Here is a 22,874-nt window from a genome sequence, read left to right as displayed (position 1 = left end):
AACGGGCTCCGTGTACTAAAAGCTTTCTCCCAATTTATATCTGCAGTATAAACGGACGTCTAAATAGTGCTTCAGATTGACAGAATACTAACACTTACATGCATGATTGGTTTCCATAAGTCACGGACAAACCACAGTGCAGATACGTCGTAATGTTGGTGTGCCGTTTAGTCTTAAAATGTAAAAGTATGTGCGGTGGCCGATATGGCCTGCCTCAGGAGCCTTCCTTGAAAAGATCCATTACTTGGGTAAATCACTTCATCCAAGTATTCTAAGTTCGTTTGAAGATACCATACCCACACACACACAAACAATACAGCGGTTTGCATAGGTACCAGGTGCTAGTCTATAAGCAATGAACCTAATTTGCCTAGTGCACAACTGCAAGAGGGCGTTACAATGAGTGGAACATAGGTGTGTCATGGGGAGCTGCCAGGTTATACGTGCAACTTACAGAATACTATCAATTGTGCACTAGAGAATGACACGGGGACAAGTTTCCAAGTTTCCAAGTTTATTAGTTTTTAATATCCCGACCATCAAGCAAATGTCTGGCCGGTTAACAATGTTTTGTAAAGGCTAAAAAAATATTATAAAATAATGTGAACGTATATGACATAGACTAGACAAACTGGAAGGTGAGGAAAATAAGGGAAGGAGGGGAGAAGTTACATAATTTAGTAAAGAAGGAGAAAGTGGGGAGGGGATAGAACGTGAGGAATAGGGTAGCATTGTTACGGCAGATACTTATTCGCAGTAATAGGCAGAAAAAGGGAGAGTGGGAAACAAATAAGAGAAAGATTTAAGAGAAGAAAGAGAGTGATTTAGATTCAACCGAAGGCATCTTGAAATAAGAAAGTCTTTAAGCCGGTCTTGAATTTGATTAGATTTTGTTCGTCCCGTAAATATTGTGGGAGAGAGTTCCATAGTGTGGGTGCAGTTACTGCAAAATTGGTTTTTCGGGTGTAATAGAATTCTTTTAAAGAAGGAATGAAGAGGAGTTTTTGGTCAGAGGATCTTAAAGTACGAGGGGAGCATTGTGGAATTAGTAGTTTATCGAGGAATAGTGGTTGATGGAAAAGTTTAATTTTAAAGGAGAGTAAGATGATTTTGTAGGTGATGCGATGCGTGATGGGGAGCCAATGAGCCTCTTTAAGAAGAGGAGTAACATGTTCAAATTTACCTTTTTTGTATATTGATTTTATTGCAGAATTTTGTATTAATTGCAATCGTCGTAGTTCTTTTTGAGGGAGTCCATTAAGGAGGACAAATTTGTTGCTGTCCCCGCAGGAATTCAATTTCCCAATCCCGTCCCCGTGAGTTTTGTCGCTGAAACTGTCCCATTCCTGTAAGCTCTGCCTTAACCGTACAAGCCTCGAACACTTATGATTTTAACGCGTTTGAGGCTTGTGCAGATGAGGACGCAGCTTGCAAGGATGGGGCAGGAACAGGAAAAGAACTTGCTGGAACGGGACGGGAAAATGAGGTCCTGTGGGGACAGGGGAAGAATTTGTCTCCGCATCATTCTCTACTTGGGAGAACAGTATAGAAAATTGAATAACTAAATACTGTGAAAAGTTTCAGCCTCTGATAACCAGACCAGAGCTGGTATTGTGACATCATAACGCCTCATTCCACCAATGCCGAAGAGTCAACCTCATCAGTGATGTCACGATGGCTTGATTGTCCTGCTTGGCTCACTTTTACGACATTTTGATTTCTAGAGTGGTGCAGTGTAGAGAATGACATGGGGACAAATTTGTCCCCCATCCCTGTAGGAACTCAATTTCCCCGTTCCGTCCCCACCAGTTTTGTCACTGTCGCTGTCCATGCCCCATTTCTGTAAGCTCTGCCTTAACCGCACAAGCCTTGAACACTTATGATTTTAAAGTGTTTGAGGCTTGTGTAGATGAGGACGGAGCTTACAGGAATGGGGCAGGGACAGGAAAAGAACTTACCGGGATGGGAAAATGAGTTCCCGCAGGGGTGGCGAAAAATTTGTCCCCGTGTCATTCTCTATTGTGCACTTTGACTAGTGCACCTAGGTGTACCAGCTTACACCAGCCATTGTCATGATATAAACTGGCAAGCCAAATTCTGGTGCACCAAACCAGCTTTGTGTAAGTGCTTTCTAAGAGTGTAGGCATGCTTTTAAGATGTGATAGAATTGGCACTAAGCACACCCCTTTGTGGCACCTAAAATGAAGAGCCAATTAAGGGGCATACACTTCCCCCTCCATATTCGCGGGGGTTAGGGGCAGAGCCGGCCCGCGAATATGGAAAAACTGCAAATAATATTCGGGCCGGTTCTGCCCTCATCCCCCGGCTATTTTTAGCCCTGTAAGCCTCCCCGTAAGCCTTACCTGGTGGTCTAGCGGGATTTCAGGCAGGAACGATCTTCCCACGCTCCTGCCCCGTACGGATCGCTCACAGGAAATGGCTGCCTTGAGCTCTCGTAGTCATCTATATTTTTGATAATAAATTCTTGCACATCGCCCAATGATCGCAAATCTCTCACCCATGTACTGATTTTGATTGCTTAGTTTGTCTGTTCATAAGGTTCTCTCCCCACCCCTTTTTATGAAGCCATGTTAGCCTTTTTTTTTATCGCTGGCCACGGTGGTGCGCTATAAGAGGCCCCCATGATCCCCTTCCCATGTTGAATTTCTGATGTTCCTCTCCTTGGTTACTTTTAGGTTTTTAAAAGAAATCTCAGCGACTCTGTATCAAAAAAACACCCCGCCAATGGAATGTTGAGGAGAAGTTTTGAATATTGCTCTTTTGGAACCATTTTGGTATAGAAGATAGAAGACTAAGTGGTCCGCGTAAGAACAATTGGGGCTCCTTTTACAAAGGCGCGCTAGCGTTTTTAGCACACGCATCGGATCAACGCGTGCTAGCCCAAAAGCTACTGCCTGCTCAAGAAGAGATGGCAGCGGGTAGCACGCAGGGCATTTTAGCACGAGCTATTCTGCGCGTTAAGGCCCTACCGTACCTTTGTAAAAGGAGCTCTTGGTGTGCAATGTTTTATTGCATTTTTATTATATTTTTTCATGGTCTTAAAATTCTTCTATGCTGAATTTACCTTATGTTTAAATATATTTATTAAATGTCAAAGCGCACACACAGCAAACAAAGCATAACAATTTTCTTTGCTATACGCACATTATGATCCCCCCATCCAACCCTCCTTCTATCTCATAACACAAAATCAGTTCGAGAGCACACTAAGCAGCAAACAAGCAATGTCACAAATTCAAAAGGCGACTCTGAGCTTGAGGAGTAAGATCCATCCAGAAGTGTTCCCAAAAGTGACGGCCAGGACCCGGGGTAAGGTCTGTAAAGTGCCTACGTTCCAAAGAGGCATGGATTATCATCAACAATCTCCGTTCATTATAAGTCGGTGACTCGTTAGACAGCCAATTGGCCAAAATGGCCTTTTTGTCTAGTAGAATCACTCTAGCCACAAAAGCATCCAATCCTTTAGGCTTAGGAGACGTGACCTGGTAAAATCCAAAAAGGGCTCTGGGAGCTGGTATCCATCGCCTGCCCCATAGAGATGTAGTATACTGACCCAAACAATTCCAAAGCTGATTGATAGGCAGGCGGGATGGCCCAGTGTGGCATGAGCCCGAGCACATTTAGGACAGTTATAAGCTGGAGTAATACCCATCTGGTATGCTCTCATAGAACATAAGAACATAAGAAATGGCTTTGCCGGATCAGACCCTAGGTCCATCGCGGAGGCCAGGCCAGGTGTTCCCTGCTAAGAAACCTTGTTTACTCGTATCCCCCAATGTGATTTGCAAGAAGGTGTGCATCCAACTTGCCCTTGAATCCCAGAATGTTGGTCTCCATCACGACCTCCTCTGAGAGAGCGTTCCAAGCGTCCACCACTCTTTGTGCGAAACAGAATTTCCTGATATTTGTCCTGGGCCTGGTGCCCCTCAGTTTCAGTCCATGACCTCTTGTCCGAGTCACATTTGACATAGGTGGAATATAAAGACAGAGAATGAGCTTAAGTTGGAGTTCCCAATGCAGTATATTGGAGGACAACTGCCTCAAATTTTTCAATACATGTTGCACTTGTATTGTATCCTCCGCCCCTGAATTTACCTTATATATTATGGCTCGGATTCTATAAATGGCATCTTAAATTAGGCACCGATAGGTGCTTAACTTAAGTTGAAAACGCCATTTAAAAAAAGAAAGCTTTTAAAAGAAAAAAAAATGTAGGCACCAAAATCATGCTTACGGAGGTGTTTGACAATGCCAGAAGTGGCATTAGGCATCATAAAGCACCTCCGTAGACACAATTCACATGAAAGGCAGGCGCCGGAAACGACGACCTTGAAACCCCTTGACCACATTTCCGGTGCCTACCTTTCCCGAAGGCGCAATTCTATAAATAGTGCTGTCACATGATTGACACACGATTGACAGCTGTTTTTAAGGCAACCACCGCCAACGGCGCCGTATATGGAATTCGGGCCTATGTACAGTTGCAACAATTAGCCTTTTTATATATTCTCAAGGATTTTTTTTTTAGACGTTTATATACCTTATGCATTTTTGTTGTTTAAATCATGTATGTTTTATTAATGTATCTGGTTATTTATTAGTATGTTTGTATATTCATATATTGATATTTTATTTTTACATCTATGCATTTGATTTTAATGCGTTTAGTTTATGTCTTAGTACACTAGTTTGGGGTTTCTTTGTTGTTATCTTCACAGAATACAAAAATCAAAGACAAGTCCCTTTCTGTACCTAGTATAGTAGGAAAATGGATTAGACGTCTAATGATTCCATCTACTTATAATCTGATGACATCAGGTACAATAAAAGCACCTCCCGAACATCAAATTTCATTTCCACTGATCTCAAATTCACAGAACAGCAGCATTCAAGTCATTTGAAGGTCTGCTTTCAATATAGGGCTACTTTAACCCCCCTGTTTTACGAAGCCACGCAGCAACGGCCCCGAACCCCTTTAAATCTCTATGGGCTTTGTGGCCGTTACCGCGGCTTCGTAAAACAGGCCCTAAATGTTAAAAAAGCATGTATTGCAGCTTTGATCACGTGGTGAACTGCGGAGTAGAACTCCTTCGTTCCCTCTGATGCTCAGTTCAGAGCTGCTCGGCAAATCGGTTGATCTAGCTTGGCCGTTCATAGACAGTAAGACCCATTTATTCCTTAGCATCATTTCCAGTAACTTCTGTGGCTTATTCTGTGATAATGTGCCACTTGAATATTGTGAAGAATGCAATCAAATTTAAATGTGTTAATATCTCTTCATATTTTCCTTGACTGCTTTTTTTAAAAAAATATTATTGAATAGCTAGTGCGATGGAAGTATTTTCCATAATAATAACAATGACAAAGGCTTTATGATGAACTACAATTAACTCAAAAGTGATTCATCAGTTAGCAGTGAACATTTCAATGCATCCTGACATTTAGAGCATTTGGTTGTGATTAACAGTCTTTGAAATGTCATGGAATTTTATTTCCTTGGTTAAGAAAAATAAGAATGCAATCACTGTAAAGATGGCATTCATCACCCCCCCCCCAAAAAAAGAGAGAGAGATAATTGCAGCTGTCACATGATGTGCTAGGTGCATACTATCAGGCACTTCGCTTTCCTTGGGCTTTCTAATGAATATTGCATAAACCAAAGCTTGGAGGTGCTGAAGATCTGAATACTGGCATTAGTGTCAAAACAGTCAAGTTTTTCAATAATCTGAGCGAGCTCTGAATGCGCAGGACGGGCAACTGCGAGATAATGTCAACTCGGTTTGATGTTTGCAGTCTCCAAGTTATCCTACAACCTCGTTAAGAATACAAATAAGGTACGTTTATTGTCAATCCTTTTTTTTTTTTATTATTTTATTTTTTCCCAAAAGAGGAAAAAGATAGTGTATTATGTTCAGGTCTTATCCATCTGGGACTGTTTCTCTGTTTCCATATGTACAACATAACATAACAAATTCACCTCTATACCGCAGTAAGCTCTCAGTTCAACGCGGTTAACAACAATCGAGAGACTGTACAAGTGCAGTGTATTATAATCGCATTCAGAAGAATTTGTCAAATAAGTAGGTCTTTTAGCATTTTTCTACAGAAAAGATAGGAGTTATAGTTTGTTATCAGGACATAAAAGGGTTTATCCCAAGATCCAGCCTTTTGTATGTGCAACCTTTTACAGTAGGAAATGCAAATCTAAAATACCGAGAAAAATGGTATGTGGCATTAGGCGGCCTAAAGCGCCTATGGAAGTACGATTTACATCATAGATAGAAACCAGAAATGTAGACCAGGAAAACCGTGGCCTACATTTCCAGGGCCTATCCTTGCCGGAGGCCAGATTATATACTCGACGCCTTCATGTGATTGACACGCTTTTAAAGCGGCTGCTGACATCGCTGCCAGTTACAGAATCCAGGCCTAAGTTACACCTGATATGGAACAACTTGGGAAGCTTTGTGACATTTCCTAATGCCATTTCAACTATTGGAATAGTTGCAAAATAAGGCTCATGACACTCAGTCCAAACTGGCCTCTGTTGTGCTATAGCGCCATGTTTTGCATCTATCCTTAAGGATGTGCATTTGATTGAAATGACATAGGAAAATGTCAGCAGAGCTCTACTGTACCAATAGGACACCTTTTGAATGAATATGAATCAAAATTCATGACTGTGGTTTGAAATTGCAAGAAAGGTCATGGATCTGGTATAGGATTATGTTCACTCAAGATCACCGCAATTTTGACCCGCTCCATATCGAACTTTTTAGAACCTTCCTCCCTGAACATTCTAGTACACTCCCTCATTATCTCAAGAATAGACTACTGCAACACACTTTAGAAAGGAATCACCCAAAAAGAGTTAAGAAGACTACAAATAATATAAAATACAGCAATCAAATTCTTAAGAAAATAAAAAAAAATATGACCATGTAACACCATTACTGATAAGAGCCCATTGGCTGCCAATCTCCTATAGAATAACCTATAAGATCCTGTTACTGGCCTTTAAGACCCAAACTTCCTATAAACCAGAATTCATAAACAGAGTACTGATCCCCTATACAGTACACTTGCCAGAGCACTCGCATCGCAAAATCAACATCTTCTAGTAATATCATCACCTCAACAAATCTATGATACCACTTGGTCATCAATATTTTCGATTACTGCCCCTCAACTTTGGAACTCAATGCCCAGCCACCTTCGGGAAGAAAAAAAATTTTGACAAGTTCAAATCAAATCTAAAACCATTTATGTTTAAGAACGCATTTGACCTATAACCTATCATACTCTGAATCTCACCCTACACAGATGTAATCAACCTTTTCTCATGTACCTACCTTCTTTGTCTAACTTTCCTATTAAATATTGCATTTCACCCACTAACCCATGGGTGTCCAACCTGCGGCCCCATGAACTATTTTGTGCGACCCCAGTCGAGGGCGATGCAGTGTTTTCCTCTGCTGCCCTCGGTGTTTACCGTCTTGTCGGCTCCCTTCCTCTGTCTTGCTGCAGCATTTGCGCGGCCCCAGAAACTTTTTTTTTCGGCCCAGGGAAGCCAAAAGGTTGGACACCCCTGCACTAACCCAATGGAATCATGTCTCGTATTTATGCAAGTCTAATATTGTCTTGTAATGACTACAGTTTGTATTGCCCTATTTTTAACGATTATTTTAAATGTAAGCCGCTTAGAAATATGATAAGAGGGATAATACATTTTAATAAAACTTGAAACTTGATTGTTTTTCACTCTAGGTTCATGATCTAAAAAAATACCAGCGATAAAGGGCAGGATTTAGGGTTGTGTGCTTTTATCATAAAAAATCTATCCACTTTCACCCAACTGTACATTCCATACGTGGCTTTGCTGTAGTGTATTGCAACCAGTCATGGGAAACACTTCAGTGTATCCAGGCAAAATAATAGAACCCAGATGGATGCCATACAGTTGGAGGCAGAAGATCCTTGGATAAGATGTGGGAAATTGCAGCAATTTAAGTGCCCGTGAACTTTATCCCACCAGAAGACATTTTGAAAATTGCCACCATATTATATAGAATTGTATTTTATTCTCTCCTCTTAAAACACATCAGACGGAAACAGCATCATTAGTGCTAACAGAAAACATTCTTTGCAAGAAAATCCATGACACTTTACACGGGCAAAAGATCTTTTTCACTTCCCTTTATACAGCCTTTCTAGAAATAAGTGGGTCAAAACAAAACAAAAAAAATCCCAAAAAACCATTGACAGCCATTTGCCTGAATAAGGCAAAATTGTTCTTTATAGCAGAGTATCACATTTAACATGCCAGAAATGACAAAGCCGAACTTTCTGAATTGCTCTCCTCAAAATTACTTTACATTGATCATTAATTCTAAAATGTACTTTTTGTGAAAAGCATCTCAGGCAAAGAAAGCAGGTCTGTTTGTAATTAGCATAATATTACATTCCCTTCCATAGCCTTTCAAAGGATGCAACATTAATTTTATGGGGGAGAAATCAAGCTAACCTACAGAGTGCACTTTATATTAATGTGATGTCGAGACCTTTTAATGAATGTCTTCTTGTACATTAACACCATTAAGAGGAAGATCACTAAAAATTTAATTCCCAAGGGTCCCGAGTCCTATGGGTTTAAGTGACAACAACAGAAATGAGGTTAAAGAGGTAATTTGACCCATCTAATTCAAAGACTCAGTCGAGAAGAAATGCTATCAAGGGCATAAAACATTAGAACTAACAGTACCTGCCACTGTGAACAGAATAATATGGTTGGTTCTTGGCCCATTTAAATACACAGAAGTAATCGCTGGCACATAAGTTTATGTTTTATTTATGAAAATTTTAACATAGCACCCACTCAAGCAAAAAGCTTCGCTCAGTGAATAACAATAAAACACTCATGCAAATAACAAAAAAACAGATGCCCTTCATAAAAACATAAAAACAACCGCTGCTGGGTCAGACCAGTGGTCCATCGCGCCCAGCAGGCCGCTCACATGGTGGCCCCCAGGTCAAAGACCAGTGCCCTAACTGAGTCTAGCCTTATCTGCGTACGTTCTGGTTCAGCAGGAACTTGTCTAACTTTGTCTTGAATCCCTGTAGGATTGTTTCCCCTATAACAGACTCCGGAAGAGCCTTCCAGTTTTCCATCACTCTCTGGGTGAAGAAGAACTTCCTTACGTTTGTACGGAATCTATCCCCTTTTAACTTTAGAGAGTGCCCTCTCGTTCTCTCTACCTTGGAGAGGATAAACAACCTGTCTTTATCTACTAAGTCTATTCCCTTCATTATCTTGAATGTTTCGATCATATCCCCTCTCAGTCTCCTCTTTTCAAGGGAGAAGAGGCCCAAATTCTCTAATCTCTCACTGTAGGGCAACTCCTCCAGCCCCTTAACCATCTTAGTTGCTCTTCTCTGGACCCTTTTGAGTAGTGCCATGTCCTTCTTCATGTACGGTGACCAATGCTGGATGCAGTATTCCAGGTGAGGGCTTAGCATGGCCCGGTACAGCGGCATGATAACCCCCCATACTTCTTAACACAATAACCCAACCCCAACCCCATCTCAAACTTAGGGGTCCTTTAACTAAGGTGTGCTAATGTCTTCAGTGTGCGTTAATCAATTAGTGTGCTTTAGGGCTAGATTCAACAAATGGCACTCAAAATCGGCGCTTATTGCCATGCTACAGCGGGGACTCAAAGATGAGTGCCCTACAGAATTACACTGAGTGCAAATTCCAGAACCCAAATCGGGCACCAAATTTTCTCCTGCTGAAACTAGGTGTAATTCCCATTGCCCAGTTTGGGTGCACATTCCCAGTGTTCTAAAGCACTGCATGCAAATTTTAGGAACGCCCATGATCCACCCATGTACCTTCTATAGGTTCACTCTTTTTTGAGTTGCACACCATGGATTTGGGTGCACACTGTTATAGGATGTATAGCCAAATGTGGGCACCAATTAGAGCCAATATCCAATAAACCGGGAAATATCAGAAGGGAGCTGAAGCTGGTGCAAGCAGCAGGTGGAAGATGCTGATTGTGCTGACAAACATTTCAAGATGTACATGGGGGTGGAGAGGCATCGGTGCCCCCACGAAGACAGTGCCTGGGGCAGTGTGCACCTCACCTGCCCCTTACTACTCCACTGTTTCCAAAACAAATCCTGATGAAAAGAAACATATTCAGGGCCTTATAGAACTTTAAATATTCCTCCTCTATTTGTAAGTTGTAGTATTTTTTTTCTTAATTTTGTACACTGGAAAATTCACCATGGGGTCCCGTATATGGACATTCAGTTAAGGACATGCTGGGGAGGGTTTTGATGGCTGGGATGGTTAAGATGGGCTGGAGTGAGCTTTGATGGAGACTTCAGTAGATGGAACCTAAGCACACTACTGGGCAGGGCTCTGGGTTTCTGGCCCAGAAATATCTAAGAAAAGGACCATTTAAACTAAATTAATTTATGGAGCATTTAATGCTTGGGCAGACTGGATGGACCACTTGGGTCTTTATCTGCCGTCATTTAATATGTTACTATGTTTTTTTAATGAACTACATGGTGCACTTAGTTATGCCAGCTTACGTCAGCCATAGATCTGGCATTAGTAATGTTCTGCCCCAGCAGCCTCATGCTAGTTTATGACATAACTGTAAGATGTGTTAATGTTATTCTCAGTTCATAGAGCTGTAATGCTGATGTCATTTCCTGCCATAGTGTGTGAGCAAAGCATTGTGTAAAATATAGGGCTCCTTTTACTAAGCTGCGATAGTGGTTTTAGCGCACGCAGAATTGACGCACACGCTAGACGCTAACGCCAGCATTGAGCTGGCGTTAGTTCTAGCCGCGTAGCGTGGGTTTAGCGCAAGCTAAAAAACGCTATCGCAGCTTAGTAAAAGGAGCCCATAGTCTCATACATACTGCAGCCACTCCTGCTTTCCTATATAAGCTGTTTCTAGTGGTCTGTATCCTAAGACCCCTCCCTTTTCCTCTCATCTAAGCTTGGGTCTTGGGTCTCACTGATGTACTTCCTGGTCACCTTTGCTCTGACGGGTCTGCAAAGGTATGACTTCTCTCTGTTACTTGTTGCAAAGGTCTGTCCCTATTGGTATCTTCTCTTCTCTCCCCTGCTTTCTGGGTACTCACTGAGAATCCTTTGTCTCAGAAGCTGTAACATTTCTGCTTCCATCATCCACATGCAGCTGTAGCCCCCGAACAAAAATCAGCCTTTTTTTTTTTTTTTTTTTTTACCTGGGCCCATCTGACCACATGCATGAACAATTCAGCATTTCATCTCTGGAACTTGGAATGCTTTACTAATCTAGCTATTTTTTCAACTCTGCCACAAAGTTCCTATTCTTCAAAGCTTTACCTCCAGCTGCAATATTAAAAAAATCTACCAACTGTTTATAGATCTACTATATTTATTCAATAAAGTTTATTTCAGAAAATTATAAGGACCGTCTGCGTGTGTGTTGGTGTACTAAAGTTTAGCTTTCTGTTGAATATACTGCACGTCTGCTGTGCCTTTGAATGAAGCAGCTTGTGTATGGAGACAGAATAAGCGGTTATGCTTAAAGGTATATGTGTTGTTGCTTACACCAGTAATTTTAAATGGGCACATGACAATGGTACCAAGTTGCCATAATGTAATTGGCGCTCAGCATGTGGCATCAAGGCATCTTGAGGAGCCAAGTTATAGACTTGCCCCTTAACATACAGTATTAGTGAACAAGAATTGGCATATGCCAAGAACAACTTTATAGTATACCTCTCCAAACAACGCTTTCACCCCTGACCTTTCACTTCTCCTCCCCCTCCACCAGCACTACAGTGCTCTTAAATATTATAATTTAGATATTCTTACCAACAAAAGGAACCAAGTTTTTAAGTACAAACAAAAGTTAACACGACTTTGTTGCATACTTTATGCTAGTACATAAGAGAATAAAGACCCAGCAAACTCACATCACTGAGCAGGTCAAATGCTTCATTTAAGGCTATATCCAGCATTCCAATTCCTTTAGCAAAAAGTTTGTCAAGGTGCTCTCTAAAGTGCTGAAAGATAAAGGTGGATAGTTAAAAAGAACACAAGAAAAACAACAACACATTTTTGCTTTATCACTTCGAAGAAGAAGGGAGATATAACATGATCATTCAAGTTGACAACAACATGACAGAATACAAACCAGTCACAATCATGCATGCCCTTTGTAGATTCTGCAATATACAGGCTAGGTTGGCTAACTTGTGCTAATGTCTTAATATGCATTAACATGAATTATTCACATGAGGGCCTCAGTTATTAAACTTCATTATTAGAGAGTTATCTGTCATTTAGGAGGGAAGTTATCAACATGGGCTACTATTAAGTCAGGCTAGTTCACCATGTCAGGTTATTTAGCACAGGTTCCCATTTTATGAAATGAGACTTTGGGCTGAAATATGCCAACTTGAGCAAAAATAACCCAACTTAATAGTATCCCACATTGATAACCTCCCCTCCCCACCTTAATAATACACTAAATATGCAGTATTTGCCTTTAATCCAAGATTTTTTAATACAATACATATTAAATAATAATATGCAAAGCATGCAAATACATGCAAATACATGCAAATTCAGCTTGCATTGAAATTGATGCAAAAGAGCTTCCATTTCATCCCGAGGTGCACTGGGTTAATAATGTAGAGCCTGATGCTCCCAGTGGCATAGTAAGGGAGGGTGGGGGGGTGGACCACCCTGGGCACCATGTCGGTGGGGGGTGCTGCCCCACCACGCCACACCACGCTCACACCATCCCTCCCCCCACCCCATACCTCTGTAGATCTTCATTAGCACGAGCAACTTCTCCTGCCTGTTGCTTGTGCCAGCCTGGTTCCCATCTGAATCACTTCCGGGTCACAGGGCCAGGGAGTGATGTCAGAGGGAAATCCAGCACTGGCACGAGGAGCATGCTGGTGAAGATTTAGAGGTATGGGGGGGAAGGGAGTATGCGAGTGTGGAGTACGGGGTGGGATGGAGTGGGTAAGCGGAGAGGGGGGGCGCAGGGGGTGCCTATGCCCCAGGCACCTCCTACCCTTACCACGCCACTGGATGCTCCCAAGGAAAGACTAAGAGGCAGGCACTTTCAAATAGTATCCCTTACTCCTGATATCCTTCATATAGTATCCTCCATAAAAGCAATCCTATAACCTTGGACCCATATTTTCTAAATGGCACCTTAACTTGGTTCATATTCAAAAGTGCGTGACGACAAAGACGCGCCGACAACCCAGCACAGACAACTGAGCGCAAGGTGGAAGCGCACCGAAGAAAAACAGTATTTTAAGGGGTTCCGACGGGGGGTGTTGGTGGGGAACCCCCCACTTTACTTAATAGAGATCGCGCCGGCGTTGTGGGGGTTTGGGGGGGTTGTAACCCCCCTCATTTACTGGAAATTTAAATTTTTCCCTCTTTTTTAGGGAAAAAGTGAAGTTTTCAGTATAATGTGGGGGGTTACAACCCCCCAACGCGGCGCGATCTCTGTTAAGTAAAGTGGGGGGTTCCCCCCCACGCCCTCTGTCGGAGCCCCTTAAAATACTGTTTTTCTTCGGCGCACTTCCACCTTGTGCTCAGTTGTCTGCGCTGAGTTGTTGGCGCACCTTTGTCGTCGCGCGCTTTTGACCTGTCACCCCTTAACTTAGGCACTAGTAAGCGCCCTACTGGTGTATAAGTTAAGACCAATACGCCTTTTAAACCAGTTCATAAAAGAAATTTCAAGGTGCCTATCAGCACCTAAAAAAAAAGCCGTAATTGTGCCTCCAGAGTCACCTACAAATGCCTAACATCACTATAGACATGGCTAACAATGGAAGTGGTGTCGGGCACTGATAGGCACCTCTGGAGGTGGGATTCACATAAAAGGTAGGCACCGAAAATATAGGCCTTGAAACACTGGCCTACATTTCCGGCGTCTACCTTTCCCAGAGGTGCAGTTCTCTAAATGACGCTGTTGCATGATTGACACACGATCGGTGGCCGCTTTTAAGGCAGCCACTAATAACGGTCCCATTTAGAGTATCTGGGCCTAGGTGCTCACATCTATGTGCGTTATGCATAGGGTTACCATTTGTCCAGATTTCCCCAGACAGGTCCTCCTTTTGAGGCCTTTGGTCTCCCCTGCTTCCTTTTACCACTGACCATTCCGAGTAGCACCTCCTTTATAGTGAATTTGTCCTCATCACATTTCCAAAATAGGTCAGTTTCTGTCTGGTAATCTTGCCTTCCAGGGACAACTCTGGGTTTATATGATCAAGAACATCTTTGTTGGTGATCCTAGGTGTCCAAGGGATTCGAAGACATTTTCTCCAGCACCTCAGCTCAAAGGTGTTGATTTTTCTTCTATCTACTGTTGTGAGTGTTCATGTCTCGAATCCGTATGTCATGATTGGGAACACAATGGCAATGATCAGTCTTTGTTTGATGGTGACTGAGATGTCCTTGCACTTCCATATTTGATCCAGGCTTACCATAGCTGCATGCCCCAGTGCTAATCGACGCTTGCTCTCTGCTGTCAAACCACCACTGTGATCAATGAGGGATTCAAGGAAAATGAAGCTGTCAACCATTTCTATTTCTTCATTGTTGATCTTTGTGTTGACTTTCTTGTTGGCGGTAGTTATGATTTTGGTCTTCCTGTTGTTCGGGTAAAGTCCCATCTTCTTGCTTTCTTCTTTCAGCTTCAGGATAAACTTTTGAGGCCCTTCTCACTTTCTGCCAGCAGGATAGTATCATCTGCATATCTCAGATTGCTGATGGTTCTTCCACCTATTCTCACCCCAACACTTGAATCATCTATGTTCAGCTTCCTCTTGATTACTTCTATATAGAGGTTGAAAAGAAAAGGATTTGATTTTGAACCATTCTGTATCTCCATACCTGGTTCACACTGTAGCTTCTTGATCACAATAGAGCAGTCTGATTAACCTGATCAGGTGCGCTCTTACCTCACACAGTGCTTCCTAAATCTTATCATGTTCAACACAGTCAAAATCAATGAAGTATAATGAATGAAGCCCAGGTATAACTTCTTCTGGTACTCCTCTCACTTTTTCTATGATCCACCTCAAGTTTGCAATGTGATCACAGGTCCCTCTGCCCTTATGGCATCCAGCTTGGGCATCAGGAAGTTCTCGGTCAAGGATGTTGCCCAAGTGCCTCTGGATAAACTTTAGAAGCACCTTGGGGAGATCAGGGTGATTGCTCTATAATTGGTACAGTCCCTGGTGTCGCCTTTCTTCAGCAGTGGGATAAAAACTGACCTTGTCTAGTCCTTTGGCCATCAATTAGACTTAACTGAAAGTTAAGCACCCAATACAAAAAACGCAATCCTATAAAAAGTAGGCACCTAGTCCAAAGCTAGTAGTTAAAAGTGCAAGCAGTGTCTCACTTCCGGTTCACCACACAATTGTTTCCCACGTACTTACCTTTATAGGACCCCCAGGGACCCCTGAAGAAGACTTTTTGTCGAAACGCGGACCGTGTTGGGTCCTGTATCCCTAGTGGACTAGGTCCTTTAAGGCTCTTATGTGGATGATTTACTTTTATGTGGATGGAATTATTTTATGTGGATGATTTCAGTGTACCTTTGGAACTTTGATACTTTCAAATAAAGTCCATTTGGGAACATCGTCACTCCACAGAGTTTTTTTGGTTTTCTCTGGATTTTCTTCTTTGTGGATATTTTGGGGTCAATTCCTTTTGTTTTTTCCTAACTTTTTAACACATTTAGGCCAAGAAAACCCTGGTATAAATATGGTATGCCTAAAGGTCAGGATGCATAGTGAAGCCTAAAACAGCTTAGGTGGCGCTAAGTGCAATTTTATACAGGAAGCTTAAATTTTATAGAATCACACTTAGCACTGCAGTAGTCAGCATCAATTTTTTTAGACGACATATATATAATTAGGATAATCCCAACTGACAATGGAAAAATAGTTTGTTAAACTTTTCTTACAACAAGCAATTGACTGAGAACAAACCAGTTTGCAGATGATAGTTATACCAAGACACTACTTAATTGATTTCATGTCCTTGCTGGGGTGATGTTTTCATCATTGGTCTTGTTAACTTTTTTTAATGCAGGCAATACCCTAATGCATCAATGTGGTGCTGGAATAATAATAAAGAAGAGCACTTATCTTATAGCCCGACGGCTACCCAGCCGTTTCACTGGCATGTTTCTTCAAGGGCTAATGCTCTCCACTTTCATGCTATTTGGTTTGGAATTACTACGGAGGCTCTCCTTGCAGAAATCATAGCTAGATTGAAGCTGTCGTCATTTATGCCTGGTTGTGTATAGGCTTTATTGTTCACATATAATGTATGTATATATGAACATATTTTATAAACATGTGTAAATTTTGGCTCCGCCCAAACTCTGGCCCTCAACACGCCTACAGTAGTAAATGGAGTTTGCTCAGAGGATCAGGATGTTGCTAGTGGAGTGCCACAGGGATCTGTCCTTGGGCCTTCTCTAATTAACATCTTTGTGAGTGATATTGAGGAAGGACTGTCTGGCAAAGTTTGCCTTTTTGCAGATGATACCAAGCTCTGTAATAGGGTAGACACCATGGAGGGTGTGGATAAAATGATGAGGAATCTAGTGAAACTTGAAGAATGGTCAAGCTCAGTGCCATAGTAAGGAGGGGGGAGGGGGGCAATCCACCCTATGTGCCATGTTGGTGGGGGTGCTGGCACCACTCCTCTTCTCCACCCCGCCTCTTCCCATTCCTCCCATCCATGCGCGCACCCCCTTCCCTTCCCCCATGCCTCTTGTTGAAGTTGTTGTTCATGACAGTCAACAACATGCTCTTCACAACCCCATCAGCTCTCCTGCTGATGTCACTTCCAGGTGCCGCACATAGGAAGTGATATCAGAGGGAGAGCCAACGGTGTCACGAGGAGCATGCTGTTGACTGCCGCAAGCAACAACTTCAACTGGAGTTATAGGAGAAGGGGGGGTGGTAAGGAGCAGGGGGTGCACAACAGGCGGGATTGGGAGCGTAGATGAAGGGGAGGAAGGGCACCACCGCCCCGGGCGCCTCTCACCCTCACTACACCACTGGTCAAGCAACTGGCAACTAAGATTTAATGCTAAAAAATGTAGGGTCATGCACTTGGACTGCAAAAATCCAGGGGAAAGGTATAGTATAGGAGGCAAGGAACTTTTGTGCATGGAAGAAGAGTGAGACTTGGGGGCGATTGTGTCTGATGATCTCAACGTGGCAAACAGGTAGAAAAGCTGATGGTCAAAGACAGGAAGATGCTTATGTGAATAAAGAGAGGAATGGCCAGTAAGTCGGGTCTTACCAATCAAGTCGGGTCTTACCAATCAGGAGCTGCGTGTCAAAGCAACTCTTGATTGGATAAGGCCCGACTTAGTGCAGGAAGAGGTGGTCGGAGCATACAGTGAGTGATTTCCTGCACTCGCTTGCACTCTGGCTGCTCTCTCCTGCCTCTCCCGCTGCCCTCTCTTTGTCAGCGGTTCGCGATCGGAATATACCGCAAATGACTGGGACCACAAACCGCCGACTGCGAACGACCGGGGGAACACTGTATATGTCTTTGATGAAGACCCATTTGGAATGCTGTGTGCAATTTTGGAGAACACACCTTCAAAAAGATAGCAATAGAATAGAATCAATTCTGAGGGCTGCTACAAAGTTAGTTAGTGGCCTTTCTCATAAATTGTATGGGGACAGACTTAGAGAACTTAATATGTATACTCTAGAGGAAAGACAGGAGAGAGGGGATATGATAGAGATATTTAAATATCTCCATGGCATTAAAGAACAGGAACTAGGTCGCAACCTCTACACGCTGCTGCTTGCATAGATCAGTAATCTATCGTGTATAGACTTTCCTGTATCCCAAGTCATCATGCATTATGGCAAATGCAGATCCTTAGCTGATATCCAAATTTGCAGCCAATTGAGGCATCGTTATCCATCAGTCTTCTCTAATCAAGGCATCCGCCTTGTCAATGTGCTCTTGTGTGTACAAAGTTGATGGGAGACCAGAACTACCTTCGTCAGTTACACCTGTTATTCTTGCTTTTGAGATGGGAAGACTTTTTACACAGGATGGAAAACTGTTGCCTGAATTCAACGTGAGTCATGGGTTAACAAAGACTGGCTTATTCTGGATGTGAACTGTGTGCCCAAGTGAGTGCTTAAGTTTCGATTCCATGCTGCGCAGACATATTTCTAAGGACACCATTTGAGCTGGGAAAGTGCAACTCAGCAAGGTACTCCATATATGGCTACATGAATCAAGGAGCTGATAGGTCCCAAAAGTGGGCCTGGCATACTCATGTGAAGAAAAGAAAGTTCGAGAAATATTCCTGTTATGGGCTCCCCCGGGGAGGATAGAGGTATGGACTGGGGGTGGGATAGACAGGTAGCATATTTGCACCTTTAGGGACAGAACACAAACAGAGCTGGAGATGTGTTTCAAAGGATAAAGAAAAATCCTGTATAAAACCCCATGCTTTGTCAGGGAGGCCCAGAGAAGTTTCAAGTTTCTTTAAATTTTTTTATACCGCTTAATAATAATAACTTTATTTTTGCATACCGCAATACCAGAAGCAGTTCAGAGCGGTTTACAGAGGAAGAGACTGTACACAGACAGCAATGTTACAAAGAATATTGTCAATTACATTGGTAGAGTATCAGATATGCAGTAAGTGCCAGGAGTTACATCTCTTGGAGGGACTTTCTTTCTACGGCACCCTTGTAAATGTGTAATACAATACCATATGAAAAAATATATATTCTTTGAGCCATTCCAGTTGACAGCCTTTCTGGCAGGAACTCGACTGGATGAAGGGAAATTAAAGTGAAGTGCAATTGAATAAATGATATCCTTCCTCAGCTAAGGGATTTTGTTTTCCTAATATTTGAATTGATATTTGTTAGCATTTGTTAATATGTCCGCCTTATCCTTCTTGGATCTAATTTAGAGGACTTGAGCTGAATTTAAGCTAAACATTTATTTTTATTTTATTTGATTATTATGTATTTTACCTATGAGTATTATTTTCCTGCTTTTCTTCAACTTTCTGTACAAGTGGATACTTGATTTATAAAATGTAAAAATTTGATAAATAAAAAATTAAAAAAAAAAAAGATATGCAGTAAGTATATCAGAGAACAACAAGGCAGGGAGGAGTCAGAGAAATTTGTCAAAGAGATAGGTTTTGATTGATTTCTTGAAGACTTGGTAGGAGGGTGTGTTAGAAATGAGGGTGGTTAGACATTTGTTCCATTTGCCGGCTTGGAATGACAGTGTTCTATCAAAGAATCTCTTGTAGATACAGCCCTTCAGGGAGGGGAAAGCAAACAGGTAGGTATTATGTGGGCGGGATGAACCTGTTATAGTTTTGAAGCACAGGCAGGCAAACTTGAAGATGACCCTGGTCTCCATTGGCAACCAGTGAAGTTTTCTATAGAACGGGCTTACATGGTAAATTTCTAAGCGGTGTACAATTAAAAATACCATAAAAACAAATTAAAATTAGAAATACTAAACAATACTAGGGTAGGTTAATAGGACACTTAACGAGACATATAAATTAACTTCACACAAAAGGGAATAAAAGGGCAAGAACTACAGTCTTTGAAGAAAAAAGCACAGTAAGAGGAAAAAACAATAGGCGAGGGTAAAAAACTATAAAACGTTGTTTTAGTCCTTAAAAGGACAGTTATTGTCCAAAAGCATCCTGGAACAAAAATGTTTTTAATTTAGATTTAAATGGATTGAATACGGATTCGACGCATAAGTGATTAGGCAGCGAGTTCCAGAGAGAAGGTGCAGTGACAGCAAAATTATTGGATCTCAGCGTGTTGATTGATTTCAGTGATGGTACAACAAGGAGACTCTGCGACATTGAACGAAGCGATTTAGAAGGACTATAAGGGATTAAGAGTCTATCAATGAACTCAGGTTGATTGTTTGAACGTATTGTAAAGGTTAAAAGTAATATTTTGTAACTGATTCTGTGTTCAACGGGTAACCAATGTGCGTTGAACAGAAGAGGTGAAACGTGATCATCTTTCTTTGCCTTACAGATAAGTTTGATAGTTGTGTTCTGCACAATCTGAAGACGTCTTATTTCCTTTTTGGTTATGCTCTTATAAAAAGGGCATTACAATAGTCTATACAAGAAATTAGCAGAGAGTGGATCAATATATTCAAGGAGGCTGGTTCCAGTAATTTTGAGAGAGAACGAATCATTCTAAGACGATGAAAGCATTTCTGGACAACTGTACTAATATGATAGTGATAGGAGAATTTACTGTCAAAGGTAGCTTTAAAGTGGATACAACTTTGATTGGCAGAGATTCAAGCTTCAAGGGGGCCTGAAGGGTTAATCCATCTTTGAAAGGAAAGATCATTAATTTTGATTTATTGATGTTAAGGGACAGCCTGTTTGAATCCAATCATGTTCTAATTTTTTCTAGTTTCTGGTTGATGGATGCTACATCCTCTATGTTATTAAGGTCAATGGGATGGATTAACCGCACAGAAATGTGCTGGCCTCTGCTTGTGTAATCTCTCGATTGTATTTCCAGACTGATAATACAAGTTTCCTTCTGGTATGCTTATGCTGCTATAATTTTTTTTTTTATATACTAACAATAAAAGTACTGTGTTTTGGAAAATACAATGCTAGTCTGTGATCATTTCTCCCAAGGAGTCCAGTGAAGTGGTAATACAGCCAGCCACTTCATTTTAAACCTTTTTACCCACTCTTAAATCTTTTGTCGATTCATGGTATTATGTCCGTACCAAGTCAATATCTGATGGCGAATTTCCACAGGTTTCACCCCCTCTGCCCAAAGAAAGCACATTACCGAATGTCGTTCTTCGATGGTGCAATTTTGCAATGGAGCGTCCATGTTTCTGACCTCGTGAATGCTACACAACTAAAGGCCGAGTGCTGCAAAGTATGTGGATAAACTATCCGACAGGCAATGTAAGAGTACATATGTTCCATTTCACGAGCTCTGTTCCGGTTATCGGGTAATTTAACAATTGCCTTTAATTTTTGATTTGCCTCGTACTATTATATGAAATATTTATTCTTTTTAGGTGAACTGCTTTGATGCCTTGCTTAAGCCACTTAAGCGGTATATCAAATGCCAATAAAGAATACAACATTCATTTTTGTGGGGGGGTTTCTGCTCATTTTCTTTTGATGATGACATGCAACAACATTTCCCATATCACTACAAATGAACGTCTAGCTCTACTGGTTATCCTGCAGGAAGCTTCTCAAAACAACACTGAAATGTTGTTTTGTAAAAATTGTCCTTCCAGCAGCAGGAGCACGGAGAGTAACCTACAAGAAGCTGCAGGCACAACCGTAAACACCTAAATAGGCAGATTAGATGGACCCCCTTGGGTCTCTCTGCCACCATTTATTATGTTACCACGTCCTTCCTGATTTTAGAGTTAGATAAAGCTAAATAAGTTTGTTTTGATTAAAATAATCATACAATGGATGAATACAATCCATTAAAATGCATTATATAAATGGTACCCCTAAGGTACCATTATTCATGGTTTAGAAAACAATTTACAAATTCTGTAATATCTCACCAAGCATTTTAAACGAGAGCTTAGAGGGACTACCTACTGCCTTAACAACTTTCTTCATTAATATCATTAAAAGTGAAGAGTTAATGGTAGCAGTTTCCATTTTATTGTTACACTTTAGTAAATGAGAAGGAGAAACAACCCTTTCAGACTTTGCTCTAGGCGCCTTTGAGGCAGATGCCGCTGCTACGAAAATAAATGAGTGTGGTTTAATGTTCATGATGACCTACTAAAAACACGGTTCAGTCAACTCACTATTTCAAACAGCCACAAGCAAACGAAAGTTTTGTTTATCTACAATAAAAAAAAAATAAAAAAAGCCGTGCAGGCAAAAGGCATGATAAGCTCTTTGGGCTCCTTTTACCAAGGCGCGTTAGGGCCTTAATGTGCGGAATAGTGCGTGCTAAATTTACCGCCTCATTTTCAGCTAGCGTGCGCTAAAACCGCTAGCGCACCTTCGGAAAAGAAGCCCTTTCTGTATTAACATTTTCTTATCGATAAAGTGCTTCTTTAGACTAAATCTGATAAATATCTGTGCAGTAATGGTCAAATATTACATAAAGTCTAAAAGTCTAATATTTTGGTTTCTTACAGGGAAGGTCCTCATTTCAAAGCACAGGATGCGTCCAGGGGTGTCAAAGTCCCTCCTCAAGGGCCGTAATCCAGTCGGGTTTTCAGGATTTCCCCAATGAATATGCATTGAAAGCAGTGCATGCACATAGATCTCATGCATATTCATTGGGGAAATCCTGAAAACCCGACTGGATTCCGGCCCTCGAGGACCGACTTTGACACCTGTGGCTAAGGTTTGATTCTGCAAAATTGCCTGATTTCCTACTTTCCCTGAAATCTATCTCCCTATCTAAGGGTCTCTATTTTTTTTTTCCCTCTGTTATCAGTGGGGGAAGCGGGCACGCTCGTTGGTGATTACCAAGCTAAGGGCTTCCTACATTGTAGAACAGGGGTGTCAAAGTTCCTCCTCGAGGGCCGCAATCCAATCGGGTTTTCAGGATTTCCCCAATGAATATGCATGAGATCTATTAGCGTACAATGAAAGCATATTCATTGGGGAAATCCTGAAAACCCGAATGGATTGCGGCCCTCGAGGAGGGACTTTGACCATCCTGTTGTAGAAAGTTCTTAGAGGTGGTCTGAGATTGTAAAAATTTAGTACTAGATAAACATTGGTACT

The 22,874-nt window shown here is 41.6% G+C and overlaps 1 protein-coding gene across 5 annotated transcripts in view; it reads right to left on the bottom strand.

Moving 5' to 3' along the window:
* The window catches only part of CACNA2D3 (calcium voltage-gated channel auxiliary subunit alpha2delta 3), a 797,511-nt gene that overhangs the window by 381,610 nt on the left and 393,027 nt on the right, over positions 1 to 22,874 (bottom strand). For all 5 annotated transcript variants that reach the window (XM_033926567.1, XM_033926568.1, XM_033926569.1 and 2 more), the window contains exon 10: positions 12,007 to 12,096. In XM_033926567.1, the coding sequence (XP_033782458.1) occupies positions 12,007 to 12,096 (90 nt within the window). The remainder of the gene's footprint in view (positions 1 to 12,006; positions 12,097 to 22,874) is intronic.

This window comes from Geotrypetes seraphini, chromosome 17, assembly GCF_902459505.1.
Source record: "Geotrypetes seraphini chromosome 17, aGeoSer1.1, whole genome shotgun sequence".
In the NCBI taxonomy this organism is placed as follows: Eukaryota; Metazoa; Chordata; class Amphibia; order Gymnophiona; family Dermophiidae; genus Geotrypetes; species Geotrypetes seraphini.
This window is presented reverse-complemented; position numbering and strand designations above follow the sequence as displayed.